Below are 16,373 nucleotides of genomic sequence, written 5' to 3'. Positions count from 1 at the left end.
CCAAAAATACAATCAATCGATTATCAAACACACCAACTTTGTATTAACTTTAACTTTGTTTTCTCCCCAATGAATTACTTATATCTGAAAGACTCTGAACCCAGATGGAAGCTTATAAGAAATGTATGCTTTCTATGCCTCTGAACATCCCTTTGGTCGACAGTTTGTAGGCAAATGAACCAGGCTGGTCGCGGGACGTTACCAGGGTCTATTTGACACATGTCTCTGTCTCCAGGCTGCCTGGGACAAGCAGTGGACCTGGTCTTTGCTGTAGACGCCTCAGCCGGTGTGGGACGCGAGAACTTCAACACCCTCAGAGACTTCATCCGCAGCCTCAGCGTCCAGTTTGACATCAACCGCGACGTGGCTCAGGTACAGGATTACAGTAATCTGATTACAAGGAACTGGTAACTGTCTGTAACCGTATTGTGGATGATTAAAAATATTTTATACCCAGTTTAATCACCTGTACATTGTATAGTACTATTGTACTTTACTGTTACATTTGCACTCTGCTTGGAGGCCAAACTTGTTTTCGTTGTACTGTACTTGTGTGCTGTATGATGACATTTTTCAATAAAAGATTCTCCTTCCGGGCGACCCAGTGGCGCACCATGTTAAGACGCATACTGCGCAATCGCAACGTCCTGGGTTCAAATCCATGTGTTGCATGTCCTCCCCCATATCTTCACCCAATTTCCTCACTGACTGTCCTATCCACAATAAAGTAGAAATACCCAAAAAAATATCAAGAATTTTTTTTAAAGATTCTCCTTCCATGATATTTGCAAACCACAGCTTTATGGATAACCTGAGCTATAACAAGTTAGAGACCCTGTATGGGCGGCTACGTGGCGTAGTGGGCAAGGCGCTCGCCACGAATGACGGAGACGCTGGGCTTGCCTGTTCGAGCCCAGCACTCCACATTGCTTTCAGTTTAGCTGGCCGTCCATACTAATACACATTGGCCGTATTAGGGGAAACTGATGGGTGGGGATCGGGCGTTGTGGACAGCGACTCCTACAGGTCGGTTGGTGCGCCTGCGCAGTAGAATCAGGAAGTGTCGGGGGCAGCGTGAGCCTCCCACGCGTTACTCCTCGCCACTGAGAGATCGAGCTGCGCAGGTGAAAAGATGCGACTGCTGTTACCTCAAGTACCGGAGGGGACTTGTGCTATGTATGACTTGTGGGAGGCAAGAAACAGCGTTCGTGACAGGGGAGGGTTGAATTGGATGATACGAAATTGGGATGGGAGGAAAATATAGAAAATGGGAGAAAAAGTAAAAAAAAAAAAAAAAAAAAGTTAGAGACCCTGCTGGTGGTTTGTCTGTTTGGTTGAGAACATGTAATACCAGGTAATGGTCAAAGACCCTGCCGTCTGTCTGTTTGAATAAAATAAAATAAAATAAAATAAAATTTATTTGTAAAGCCCGCAATCACACATTAAGGTATTACATCCCCATGGGCTGGACAAGTCTTCTTCAAACAGGTCAAGAAGCAAAAAGCACCACAGGCAGTGTGGAGGAGAGAAACATTAGAAGGGCCATCCAAGGGGGGATCCCCCTTCTTGGATGTCGGTGATAGTAGTGTTGCTATGGATAATCGATGGGTGGAGAATAAAACAGGCGAAATAGTTGGTATGTATGAACATAAAACATGTACTAAAACACAAATATGTACATGCAGTAGCAACTGGGGTACATACAGTAAGAAACATTTTTAAAGATTTAAATAGAATAGAGCTAAGAACAACAAAAGAGAAAGCATAGGGAATGAATGAATGAATGAATGAATGAATGAATGAATGAATGAATGAATGAAAACTTTATTTAACAGATTGCAGAATGGGTACAATACAGTACGGCTCAATACATACAATTGTTAAGGGGATGCAGACCTGAGAAAGACGTTTGTCTTGTTTCCATCAGGGTCCCCCATTTTCAATTCATATAGACATTTATGACATACATAACATACATGACATTTATGGCATAGGGACATATAGGTATTTAGTACTGATACATTTGTGACATAGGCGGTATTCAAATATACAGTACTGTTACCCCTAGATCCTGACAGAGTATATACATATGATGGGGAGGGGACTGTACATTAGGAGGGGGTGGGTGGGTGGGAGGGGAATATACATACGGCGGGGAGGGAATATATACATGCGGTGGGGAGGAGACTGTCTATTAGGAGGTGGTGGGGGTTTTGGGCATTTACGGTGGCCAGTTTCGAATTGCAGCCTCCCGTAGGTGCTCTTTAAGGGCGGTTTTGAATGTGGGCAGGGATTCACATTCCTTTACAGCTTTGGGTAGGGCGTTCCACATTGTTGTGGCATAATTGCGAAACGTGTTTAGTCCCTTGTTTGAGCCGAATCTGGGTTTAACATGATTTGTTGAGCTTCCTCTGGTGTAGTGGTTGTGGTATTCACTGACCTTTGGGAAGTATTTTGACATGTACATGGGCACCCCGGTCGTATAGTGTATCTTGTAGACCAGGCCCATTGCAAGTTGCTGTACTCTGTCGTCTACTCTAAGCCATCCTAGGTTGGCAAAGTGGGCAGGGGTGAGGTGGGTTCTGGGGTTCAGGTCAAGTAGTAGTCTGACCAGTTTGTTTTGTGATGTTTGTAATTTTGTTTTAAGCGCCTTTGAGGTGCTTTGGTACCATGAGGTGCACGCATAGTCATAGTACCCTTGAATGAGTGCTCCTGCCAGAGTCCTCAGGGTATTCTTGTTTACCAGAGAGGAGATCCGGTACAAGAATCTAGTTCGTTGGTTGACTTTTTTTATTACATTGGATGCCATTTTGTCACAGGAAAGATTTGCCTCTAGGATGGAACCCAGGTAGGTAATTTCGTCTTTCCTTGTGACAATATTGTCACCCACTGTAACTGAGAAGCCGTCGGTCTTGCTGAGTTTGTTATTTGAACCGAAGAGAATGGACTCTGTTTTGCCCATGTGTAATGATAGTTTGTTATCAGCGAGCCATATGCAGATTTTGCCTAGTTCCGTGCTGAGGGTTTTTTCAACCTGCAATTTGTTCTTGTCAGAGACCAGCAGGGCTGAGTCGTCCGCAAACAGGAACAAGTTGCAGTCACAGGCTGACGACATGTCATTTGCATAAATTAGGAAGAGTAGCGGTCCTAGTATGCTTCCTTGTGGAACACCACAGCTCACTGTGAGGGGGGGGGATAGAGTACCGTTTACCTCTACCATCTGTTCTCTCCCCTCCAGGTAGGATTGCATCCAGCTCACTGATAGGCTATCAAAACCAATTGCTTTTAGCTTGTCCATTAGAATGGAGTGATTGACAGTGTCGAAGGCCTTTTGTAGGTCCAGCATGACCATGCCGCAGTATTTGCCAGCGTCCACCTCTTGTTTGATGTGGTCGTTCAAATAGAGGAGGCATGTGTCAGTGGAGTGGGACGTTCTGAAGCCAGATTGGAATTCGTAGATTAGGTTTTTTTCCGCCAGGTACTTTTCGACCTGTTCGTAGACTATTTTCTCCATGACTTTCGAGATGGAGGTAAGAATAGAAACAGGGCGGTAGTTGCCTGGGTCTAATTTGCTGCCCTTTTTGTGTAGAGGGGTCACTCTCGCAATTTTGAAGTCCTTGGGGACGTGCCCCTGTTTTATAGAGAGGTTTATTATGTGTGTGATGACTGGGGTGATGGCGGCTGCTGCGTCTCTGAGGAATTTGGAGGGGATGTTGTCATGGCCAGTGGCCTTGTTAGGTTGGAGGGCGCTCAATTTTTTGAGTACCTCATCAGTTGTTACCATTTCAAGTTTGAAGTCGTCTTTGTGGACCCCTAGGTTTTTGTAGTATGCTACTATGTGTTCTACCCCATAATGCCCTGAGTGGGAGGGTAGTTTGTTTACCAGTGTTGTGGCTATGTTTGTGAAGAAGATGTTTAAGTAATTGGCTACATCCAGCTTGTCTGTGATGAGCGTGTTGTCCGTCTTTATGTTTATGTTTGAGAATCTGGAGACGAGCACTAGTGTGAAAATAGGATAAAGGCAAAACATTTCAAGACTCGGAGCTCAAAATATCAGAGTCATATTCAGTTTGCACATGAGTATGTACTCCATTCTGATCCATCCGGAGCACGGGGCGATGCAGAGAGGATCACACCATCCCGCCCATCACCACGGGGCAAGGGGCATCCACCACCCTGGCCATCACCACCAAGAGACATCCACTCACAGAGAGACAGGGAGACAGTTCGTTTGTGGTGGGCGGACATAGCAATAGATACATGTAGTAAGCATATATGTGAATAGAATAGATACATGTAGTAAGCATATATGTGAATAGAATAGAAGTACTTAACCCAGCAATGAACTAGAACAGGCATGGTTTAGATGTTGTAGAAGACGGTATGAAGCTGATCCATGATCTCAATGGTGCTCATAACCAATGTGGGGGTAGAACAGTCACAGGCAACCTTGGCCATCACCCCGAGACATCCACCACCTTGGCCAACACTACGACACAACCACTCACAAAGAGACAGGGAGGTGGGGCCAGGGGTTAGAAAGTTCCTGTGTGTTTGTAGTGGGCATAAGAACATGTAATACCAGGTGATGGTTAGAGACCCTGCAGTCTGTGTTTGGTGTGAGAACATGTAATACCAGCTGATGTCTCCTACATCAAGGCTGAAAGTTAGACTCAGTTCAGATCTTCAGAGCTCACTGTGGCTCAGGGCAGAGATATTGATATAGAGATATTTATATACTAGAGATATTGATACAGAGATATTGACACAGAGATATTGACACAGAGATATTGATACAGAGATATTGCTAAGCGTACTGGGATACACAGCAAGCATTAGCTGGCTCTTAAATTAGCATGACTATGAACGTACTCTGTAATTACAGAAATGTAATTTGAAAAGAAGTGCTAAGTTTAACAAAGTTTTATTAACCAAAGTACAAAGTTGCTGTAGCAAAAAAGAGAACAATGACATATGTCAGTAAGCAGGATATCACAATAATAATCATATGTCGGTAAGCAGGATATCAGAATAATAATCACATGTCGGTAAGCAGGATATCAGAATAATAATCGTATGTCAGTAAGCAGGATATCACAATAATAATCATATGTCAGTAAGCAGGATATCACAATAATAATCACATGTCAGTAAGCAGGATATCACAATAATAATCATATGTCAGTAAGCAGGATATCAGAATAATAATCACATGTCAGTAAGCAGGATATCACAATAATAATCATATGTCAGTAAGCAGGATATCAGAATAATAATCACATGTCAGTAAGCAGGATATCAGAATAATAATCACATGTCAGTAAGCAGGATATCAGAATAATAATGACATATGTCAGTAAACAGGATATCAGAATAATGACATGTAGTCAGTAAGCAGGATATCAGCATTAATTCAGTAAGTCAACTGTGTATCATTCAGATGGTTTTAAACGACCTATGATGCACTAGGAGGTGGATCTGCAACTAACCAATGATACTAAATGTTCCGGGTATATGTCACTCTTTGTAATATGACCAAATGTAGAGAATCCACCAATGACAGTTGGGGTCCAAATATGGCTTCTCCGGTCGACATGGTCAGTTGCAGAGACCTTGGGCTAGAACTGGCTGAAACTAGACAATTGGTATCTTCTTCAGGAATGTCTTTAACTCATAATTCAGTTACACTTGAACAAAGACTCACTGTGTGAGCTGAATCCTCCTTTATCTGTTATCTGTACTTTCCCAGACACGTTTTCATTACTTTGCAGGCTAGCACTGAGAAACCTTGAGTTACTGCACGTGTATATCAGGTACCAGACACACAAGAGCCTCTCAAGGCCACCAGTAAAGAGATACAGAATGTTGATGAAAATTTAAATATACTATACTACACTCTCTACTAGCTAACTGCTCTTTCGTCTAGCTAACATGTAGTAGTTGACTGCTTTTTCGTCTAGTTAACTGCTTGCAGAAGGGTCCCGGTCCATTCTCTTACACTTGGGAATCACTGTCTGACAGATGCCACTCAAGCCATTAACCACAGGAACATCTCTGTTTATAAACCATAATGGCACCTGATCATTTGCCACATCCAATTCTACTTCTACAGCTGTGACTGATTAATTGATTGATTGATTGACATTTTTATTAACAGATTGCAGAATGGGTACAATACAGTACAGCTCAATACACACAATTGTTAAGGGGATGCAGACCAGAGAAAGACTTTCGTCTGACCGGTGTCTTAAATCAGCAAAAGTATTTGTTTTTCACTTTAAATGCAAGTAGAAAATCATTTAAATTGGATTCTCTCCTGTCCCGGTGACTAGACAGTTTGGTGACTAGACAGCTTGGTTCTTGTTCCTCCACATAGAAGACTGCTGATCTAACAGTGGACCTTTTTTTGTCCAACAAAATGGGCTAAGATGTTCTTTTTGGGGCCAAGTCTACTGTATATTGTTCTGTAAAAGTAATGGATAGGATCAGAACTCTGCAGGTAACTAAAGGGATAGTTCAGGTCTTTGGAACCTTAGCCCTAAGGTTGAGAAGCATGGATTGTGTTGAGAATAGACTCTACTGATCAACAACATCATCAGTAACTAAGAAATAGGACTAGGGTTAAAGGAAAATTGCTAGGCTAGCTACTATTTGTCCTCGCCTAGCTTAGCACAAGTAAATGGAAGCGGATACAGGCCAGCTAGCCTGGGGTTTTAAGCTAGACTAGTGGTCTGTATCCGCTTCCATTCATTCATGCTAAACTAGGCTAGGTTGCAGCCGGATAGCTTTCTACTGAACATCCCACTCCACTGACACATGCCTTCTCTATTTGAACGACCACATCAAACAAGAGGTGGACGCGGGCAAATACTGTGGCATGGTCATGCTGGACCTACAAAAGGCCTTCGACACTGTTAATCACTCCATTCTGATTGACAAGCTAAAAGCAATTGGTTTTGACAGTCTATCAGTGAGCTGGATGCAATCCTACCTGGAAGGGAGAGAACAGATGGTGGAGGTAAACGGTACCCTACCCCCCCCCCCCCTCCCAGTGAGCTGTGGTGTTCCACAAGGAAGCATACTAGGACTGCTACTGTTCCTAATTTATGCAAATGACATGTCGTCAGCTTGTGACTGCAACTTGTTCCTGTTCGCGGACGACTTAGCCCTGCTGGTCTCTGACAAGAACAAGTTACAGGTTGAAAAAACCCTCAGCTCGGAACTAGTCAAAATCTGCATCTGGCTCGCTGATAACAAACTATCATTACACCTGGGTAAAACAGAGTCCATTCTCTTCGGTTCAAATAACTAACTCAGCAAGACCGACGGCTTCTCAGTTACAGTGGGTGACAATATTGTCACAAGGAAAGATGAAATTACATACCTAGGGTCCATCCTAGAGGCAAATCTTTCCTGTGACAAAATGGCATCCAATGTAATAAAAAAAGTCAACCAACGAACTCGATTCTTGTACCGGATCTCCTCTCTGGTAAACAAGAATACCCTGAAGACTCTGGCAGGAGCACTCATTCAAGGGTACTACGACTATGCTTGCACCTCATGGTACCAAAGCACCTCAAAGGCGCTAAAAACTAAATTACAAACTGGTCAGACTACTGCTTGACCTTACTCCTAGAACCCACCTCAGCCCTGCCCACTTTGACAACCTAGGATGGCTTAGAGTAGATGACAGAGTACAGCAACTTGCAATGGGCCTGGTCTACAAGATACACTACACGACTAAGGTACCCATGTACATGTCAAAATACTTCCCAAAGGTCAGTGAATACCACGACCACAACACCAGAGGGAGCTCCACAAATCATGTTAAACCCAGATTCGGCTCAAACAAGGGACTAAACACGTTTCGCAATTATGCCACATCAATGTGGAACGCCCTACCCACAGCTGTAAAGGAATGTGAATCACTAGCCACTTTCAAAACTACTCTCAAAGAGCACCTACGAGAGACTGCAATTCGAAAACTGGCCCCTGTAACGCAACCCTCTCCAATGTACAATAAATGTCCTATTAAACCCAATAATACACAAGACCCTCTTCTTGGGACCAAGTAAGGTTTCGTCGATAATCCAAAGTACAGTTACCCCCTCCCCACCCCACCTACCCAACCCCCCCCCCTCCACCCCACCTACCAACCTCCTCCAATGTACAGTTTCTTCGTCAAATGTATATACTCTCTTTTTTAGACTCTTCTTGTATCAAAAACAGTACTGTATTTGTAAATCTGGTACGTCATGAATGTATAGATGTAGCAGTACTGTATGTCATGTATGTCATATATATTATGATGAATTGAAAATGGGGGACCCTGATGTAAACAAGACGAAAGTCTTTCTCTGGTCTGCATCCCCTTAACAATTGTGTGTATTGAGCTGTACTGTATTGTACCCATTCTGCAATCTGTTAATACAATTTTCAATCAATCAATCAATCAATCAATCAAAACACAGAGAGGAAATTGGTGTCTATCTTCCTGTCTGACTCTGGAGAATTTCCCATAATGTTGGCCTGTTCCTTTAAAAATGTAGTCCAATATATCGGCAGTTAAAAAAGGGTTCTTCCTAAAAGCTTCCTAATCTAATGGGGCGACAGTGGCTCGGGAGGTAGAGCAGTCGTCTGGTAATCCAGAGGTTCCCGGTTCGATTCCCGCTCCTCCCGGGCAGCGTGTCGGAAGACACTTAACCCCTAACTGCTCCCGATGAGCAGGTTGGCACCTTGCACGGTCGCCTCCGCTGTTGGTGTGCGAATGTCAAATGTGAGGAACAAATTGTAAAGCGCTTTGGATAAAAGCTGTTATATAAATGCATCATTTTCCATTTAAACCCCCAGGTGGCGCTAGTGACCTACGGCCGCAGACCCCACACCGTGTTCGGCCTGGACGGTCACGACTCTGGCTCCTCCGTGCTCAAAGCCGTGGCAGACGCCAGCTACATCGGGGGGACGGCGTCTACGGGCGCCGCTCTGCTCCAGATCCACTCCAGCATCCTGACGGTGAGCGGGGGGGCGCGGCCGGGTGTCAACAAGGCCGTAGTCGTGGTGACGGACGGCTCCGGGGGGGACGACGCCGCCGTGCCGGCCCAGAAGATCCGCGACAACGGCGTGTCTCTGTTCGTCATCGGCATCGGCGACGTGCAGAGAGAGAGGCTGCTGAGGATCGTGGGCGCAGAGGACCACATGATCACCGTGCCCTTCTACGAGGACCTCAAGTACTTCGAGGACGTGCTGGTCCAGATGCTCTGCTCAGGTGAGGAGACACACCTTCAGTCCAACCTCAACCCTCAGGCTGCTGGTCCAGGTGCTCTGCTCAGGTGAGGGGACACACCTTCAGTCCAACCTCAACCCTCAGGCTGCTGGTCCAGGTGCTTGCAGAGAGGAAGAAGGGGTGTATATTGCTCATGGATGGGGGGGGGGGGGTCAATACAGCAATATATCACAATGTAGCGCGTGCCAATATTATATTAATACAGTGATGCGAAAGTATCAATATTAAAATAAATATATATATTGCATTGGCTGAATATGCTAGTAGGGCACTGGGTGGTATAATAGCTGGGTGATGCTACCTACTCCAAATAATTTCATTCATGTGTTTGCCCTGTTATGGACTATATGGCAGGGGTAAGGGGTTCAAAAGTAAATATAAAAGGAGAAAAGGTACAGAATAGGGCAATACGGTACTTTCTTAGACTTAGAGTCCATAAATTCACCCCTGTATTGGCAATAATGGGAGATATGGGATGGGAACCGTGCGGAATAAGATGGAAAGGCAGCATGTTAACTTTATGGAACAGATTTATAAAAATGCCAGAGAGTCGAGTTGCTAGGAAAATGTTCAACTGGGATGTAACTGTAAAAGGTGCATGGGCAAGTGCGATAGAAGACACTCTCAGCGAAATTGGAGCATCTGACCTTTTCCAGAATGTAAATACTGTTGAATGAATGAATGAATGAATGAATGAATGAATGAATGAATGAATGAATGAATGAATGAATGAATGAATGAATGAAAACTTTATTTAACAGATTGCAGAATGGGTACAATACAGTACGGCTCAATACATACAATTGTTAAGGGGATGCAGACCAGAGAAAGACGTTTGTCTTGTTTACATCAGGGTCCCCCAGTGACATTTATGACATACACAACATACATGACATCATGACATTTATGGCATAGGGACATACATGACATACAGGTATATAGTACTGTTACATTTGTGACATATATGATATGCAAATATACAGTACTGTTACCCATAGATCCTGACAGAGAGTATATACATATGATGGGGAGGAGACATTAGGAGGGGGTGGGTGGGTGGGAGAGAAATATACATACGGTGGGGAGAGATTATATACATACGGTTTTGATTGATTGATTGATTGATTGATTGATTGTTAACATCTCCTTGGTTAAGGAAGCCTTGTCTAACATACATCAGATTAAATGGTCACAGGAAATACTACATAAACCAAAACTAAGAACATTTAGTATGATAAAAAGTTGTTATAGAAATAAAAAATATGTGTGTGCTCCATTATCAAAAAGACAAAGGTCATTATGTGCCCAGCTCCGCTCTGGGATTTTGCCCCTGCACCTCGAGACCGGACGTTACCAGGGGGTCACAGAAGAGGAGCGGATCTGTATTTACTGTGGTATCGATATTGAGAATGAGTTTCATTTTATGTTTTATTGTCCACTATACTGAGTTGCGTAAAAGGTTATTTGACAGGTGTAAAAACCTTGAGTTAATGTGGTTTAGTGATGCAGATAGATTAAAATTGATTTTGATCACAGGGTTGCACTTGCTGAATATTTAGAGAAAGCTTGGGATAAACGCATGAAAATAACATATAAGTGATGTATTTTGGCCTCTGATGGTGTGCAGCACGGTGTAGCTTAGAAACCATGGGAAGTGATTGTTATGTTCAATTGTTGTTTTTGGTGTCTTATAATCCTGTAAGGGATGGGTCATCGGACATGACATGAAAATAAAATGTCATTCATTCATTCATTCATTCATTTATAAAATGTATATATACAGTATACAGTATATATATATATATATATATATATATATATATATATATATATATATATATATATATTTGTATTATTATTATTATTATTATGTATTTTATTATTTTTGCTTTACAATCCCATTTTACTGCAGTACAAATGATTGGAATGAGGTGAACAGACTGAAAACGTTATTTTAGATAAAACAGATGATGTACTGTATATATATTATTTATATTAATGATGTTAACAAAGTTTTCCGTTGGGGACATAATTTGCAGTTGAAAAAAGGTTATATATCACAATATCGTGATTCTACTATTGTGATAATATCGTATGGTGAGGCCTCAGGTGATTCTACTATTGTGATAATATCGTATGGTGAGGCCTCAGGTGATTCTACTATTGTGATAATATCATATGGTGAGGCCTCAGGTGATTCTACTATTGTGATCATATCATATGGTGAGGCCTCTGGTGATTCACACATAATATTGCTTGACGGCTGGTAAATTAATCAGTTCATTCATATTCTAAGAATATTTGTCTTATCTAACAGGTGTTAGAGGTCCATTCCACCATTTTGATTATGTGTGATGGTAATTGACATAATTTTCCCCAATTTACATCCAATCAGAGGTGAAGAAACCAGTGGCCCTGTGTAAGCCCAACCCCTGCATGAATGACGGCACCTGCATCCTAACAGGAGGAGGCTTCCGCTGTCAGTGTCTGGGCTATGAGGGACCTCACTGCGAAACACGTCAGTAGAACTCATCAAAGGCTTCTCTTTCTGTCTTACTGTCTGCTGTTTCTGTAACGCCTGCCAGGCAGGTTAGTAGGGGAAGCTATACCACCTGTGAATATGTTTTGTGTGTCAGACAAGAGTCTGGAATAAACCAAACAAAGCCCCTCCCCCCAGTCCCTGGTGAAGTGGTCAGGTTATGACAGACGGGTGATCTCTCATGGACACAGTGACTTATTGGTTAAAGAATATCTTCACGGGCGGCCGGGTAGCGCAGCGGACTAAGATAAGATATTCCTTTATTAATCCCCTTGGGGAAATTCCAGCGACACACACATACAGCTCATCGTCTCATTAATAATAATAACAACATCACAATCATTACATTTTTACAGTAACAACGGCACAGCATAAATTCACACAGACATGTACATTTGTTGACACATGTCATCTACAGAATGCCTGAGACGCCATATGCGATAATAATAATACTAAGCGTCTGTCTACCACCACAGAGACAGTGGGATCGAATCCAGCTGTGGTGCTTCCGGGTTGGCCGACCGTCCTTACTAACACAATTGGCAGTGTTAGCGGGTCGTTGTAAACAGCGACTCCTACAGTTCGGTCGGGGCGCCTGCACAGCAAGGGAAGGATCTGGGAGAGGTAGTGTGACCTTCCACGCGTTACACTCTCCCGGTGAGAGTCCGCCAGGTGAAAAGAAGCGGTGGGCTGGGTACATGTGTCGGAGGAAGCATGTGATAGTCTCCGCCCTCCCGGACCGACAGTAGGGGGTAGAGTGCGCAACGACCAGGAAGGGGATTGGGAATTGGCATAACGACTAACATTGGGATGGGAGAAGAAAACTGAAAAAGAAGGAGGAAAAAGATAATAAAAAAATAATAATAATAATAATATCTTCACAGCACTGCAATTGATTGTGGTGTTTTAAATGTGCTATAGATAACATTCAGACACTAGGTGTCGCCCTAGAGTACCAGGAGTAGGGAGGGGATACATGCACACAAAACATTTCTAATGATAAATTCATGAATCAAAAATGTTTTTTGGGGAAAAGCAATAATTTTGATCCACACCTTTCTAAAATCTCTGTGGATGTAGTATTTATTTTTAATAATTAGTTTACATAAAGGTCTATAGCACCTTTAAGTGTCTGCTGTTTTCCCCCACAGGCAGCAGCAGGTCTAGAGGTGACCAGCCCAGACCTGTGGGCCTCAGGAAGAAGAGCCGGCAGAAGAAGAGCCACCAGGAGCTTCTGCATCGCTACAAAGTTCACCGCAGGAGACACACTGCTGTCCGAACCACATGAATACATACTGGACTTCACACACACACTGCTGTCCGCACCACATTAATACATACTGGCCTTCACACACACACACTGCTGCCCGCACCACATGAATACATACTGGACTTCACACACACACTGCTGTCCGAACCACATGAATACATACTGGCCTTCACACAGACTGCTGCCCGCACCACATTAATACATACTGGCCTTCACACACACACACTGCTGCCCATACCACATGAATACATACTGGCCTTCACACACACACACTGCTGCCCGCACCACATGAATACATACTGGACTTCACACACACTGCTGCCCGAACCACATGAATACATACTGGACTTCACACACACACTGCTGCCCGAACCACATGAATACATACTGGACTTCACACACACTGCTGCCCGAACCACATGAATACATACTGGACTTCACACACACACTGCTGCCCGAACCACATGAATACATACTGGACTTCACACACACACTGCTGCCCGAACCACATGAATACATACTGGCCTTCACACACACTGCTGCCCATACCACATGAATACATACTGGACTTCACACACACTACTGCCAATACCACATGAATACATACTGGACTTCACACAGACTGCTGCCCGAACCACATGAATACATACTGGACTTCACACACACTGCTGCCCGAATTTATACTGGACTTCACACACACTGCTGCCTGAATTTATACTGGACTTCACACACACTGCTGCCTGAATTTATACTGGACTTCACACACACTGCTGCCTATGTAACGGGTGTAAAACTCACTCCCCAGAGGCATCCAAACTCAGCGCTTAGGAGGGAATTCCTTTCTTGGCGCAACGGTTTGTGATGTCGCCCGCAGTGCGGACGCCTGGGGTTCGACTCCCACTCAAGGCATGGTCGAATTCGTGGCAGGGGCGAGTTGCCTCTGTTACACTGGTGCCGTGACCCGGATGCCTTGGGTGGTGTGAGTTTAGGGGGGGTGAGTGTAACGGGTGTAAAACTCACTCCCCAGAGGCATCCAAACTCAGCGCTTAGGAGGGAATTCCTTTCTTGGCGCAACGGTTTGTGATGTCGCCCGCAGTGCGGACGCCTGGGGTTCGACTCCCACTCAAGGCATGGTCGAATTCGTGGCAGGGGCGAGTTGCCTCTGTTACACCTATTCCACATTAATACATACAAATCCAAAGCTGACGCACCTGCCTGGCAAGCCTGAGAGATGGGCTCACACACACCTGGACATACACACACACACACACACACACACCAAACACCAACACTGATGTTGCTCGGGTCATCTGGACCATAGGTACATACTCACACACACAGTTGGACAGACAGACAGACAGACAGACAGACAGACAGACAGACAGACAGACAGACAGACAGACACTACACACCAAGTTGACTTACCTTCTTGCTTGGAGTTGCTATGGAAACACACACACAGCATACTGCAGGATCATCTAATCAACTGAGGACTCACAAGGACCTAAAAACGTCCACAGGTACATTCCTACACAAACGAGTTAAAAGGGAAAGCTAGCGCTTGGATTCACACAATCGTGATGACTGAAAGCTTGCTGACGCATCGCCAGGTCACTGAAATAACTTCTGCTTGTTAGACTGTTGTTACCATCCCAGTGTATAGCTTTCTGCATAATGACATCACCAGATGCCCTTCAACTGCATTAGTGTACATTTAGATAAATATTGTTATCTTATGTTCATTCCTCAAAGATTACAGCCTCTAAAATGTCTTATCACCCATGTTAAAGGGACGGATCCGTTTTTCTTTTTTGAAATATATATTTCTTAAATATTTGTAACGGCTAATACTTGCTCTAATGCTAGCTAGATGCTTTGTACTGTGGAATAGACCAGGAGGATTATGGGAGAAGACCTCTTTAATATAATTGTCCATCACCTTGTGTGGTATCTTCACTTTCCCTTGTTTTTTTTCAGCTCCCTACGTCCAATATATTGATTACCAATGACTATTTACCAATAGTCCATTTCTTTGGGCTTGGAAGCTTCAGCAGTAGAGTCAGAAAACAAAGGAAGCTTCATTCTTCCTGCAAGTTTCAATGTGGCCATTCTGCTGTTCTACTGGAAGTCTGGTATGAGAAGAACTGATTTTTCAAAATGTTGGATTATTATTTCTACAAGCTATTTCTTATGCTGACAACAATCAAATATATATATATATATTTGGCACAGATCTCTGGTCAGTTGTGAAATGTGTATCTTCATTCTAATGTGTCTTTGTTGTGATTTTCTTTATGTATAATGAGTTACAGAGTATGTGTTGTAATTAAAGCAGTATATAGTAGTAGTATACTCTATACTACAAGACACCAAATACTGCATTCATTCACTTCATAGCATTTTAGTATATCTAACATCTGGTTTTATGGATAATTCCACTTGTTCTTTTTACCTAGACCCTATGTTTTATTATCTAGCGTTGTGAATCAAGTCTCATCACTTCAGTCACACTGTGTGAGTTGTGACTGAGTTGTGTTTCCAGGCGTTTGAGTTGACTGAGCGTTCCCTGGCTCCAATGCACCTCTTGGGAGAAAAGGTACAACAGACAAAGATTGTCCTCGAAATAATCAATTCTCCTTATTCTTTAACGGTGATATGCTTAATAAAATGAAACACTTGAAAGTATTATAAGGACAACAGGAGAGGTCTGTTCCATCGTGGAGTCATGCGACACAATAACTAGATGCGTGTTGTTCCTCCTCTGGAAAAGAGGACAGAATTTATTATTTGACTGAAAAAATATATTTATTTTTTTGTTCTTAGTTATCCTGATGCTGTACCACACAGAGAGAACAGCCGTGCTCTATTGAGAGAAGTGTGTTTATGTCATGTTTTATGATGTCGATTATTTCATACATACAATACAGGTTCCCATCCACTCATGAATCTGTGAGACTGTTGGGGGAGCTCCTGTAGAGACTGTTTATCTTCTTGAAACAGCTGTTAGTGTGTTTTTACAATAAAGAGTTGAGTTGATTTGTAGATGTTATCATTGTGATTGTGTGATTGAGCCTAGTGGGCTCCTGTGGGCACCATGTCAGACAGACCCATCCTAACATGTCAGACAGACCCATCCTAACATGTCAGACAGACACATCCTTGGGCATCATCATCGGGGGGGGGGGGGGGGGCAGTGGAGCTGTGGCTTTGGGCATCTCTCTCCACTGGAGCAGTCACAGACTCACAGGGCTCTCCACATTCCAGGAGTGGACAGTGTGGGA

The 16,373-nt window shown here is 43.4% G+C and overlaps 1 protein-coding gene across 4 annotated transcripts in view; it reads left to right on the top strand.

Moving 5' to 3' along the window:
• Positions 1–16,122, top strand: part of vwa2 (von Willebrand factor A domain containing 2) — a 120,375-nt gene extending 104,253 nt beyond the window's left edge. For 3 of the 4 annotated variants that reach the window (XM_084326419.1, XM_084326417.1, XM_084326420.1), the window contains 4 exons: positions 236–372; positions 8,851–9,265; positions 11,679–11,801; positions 12,974–16,122. In XM_084326419.1, the coding sequence (XP_084182545.1) occupies positions 236–372; positions 8,851–9,265; positions 11,679–11,801; positions 12,974–13,110 (812 nt within the window). In that variant the 3' untranslated portion in view covers positions 13,111–16,122. The remainder of the gene's footprint in view (positions 1–235; positions 373–8,850; positions 9,266–11,678; positions 11,802–12,973) is intronic. The other variant, XM_084326418.1, reaches the window with a different exon arrangement.
• The last annotated feature ends 251 nt before the right edge of the window (positions 16,123–16,373 follow it).

This window comes from Notolepis coatsorum (assembly GCF_963971535.1).
Source record: "Notolepis coatsorum genome assembly, chromosome: 12".
In the NCBI taxonomy this organism is placed as follows: Eukaryota; Metazoa; Chordata; class Actinopteri; order Aulopiformes; family Paralepididae; genus Notolepis; species Notolepis coatsorum.
This window is presented reverse-complemented; position numbering and strand designations above follow the sequence as displayed.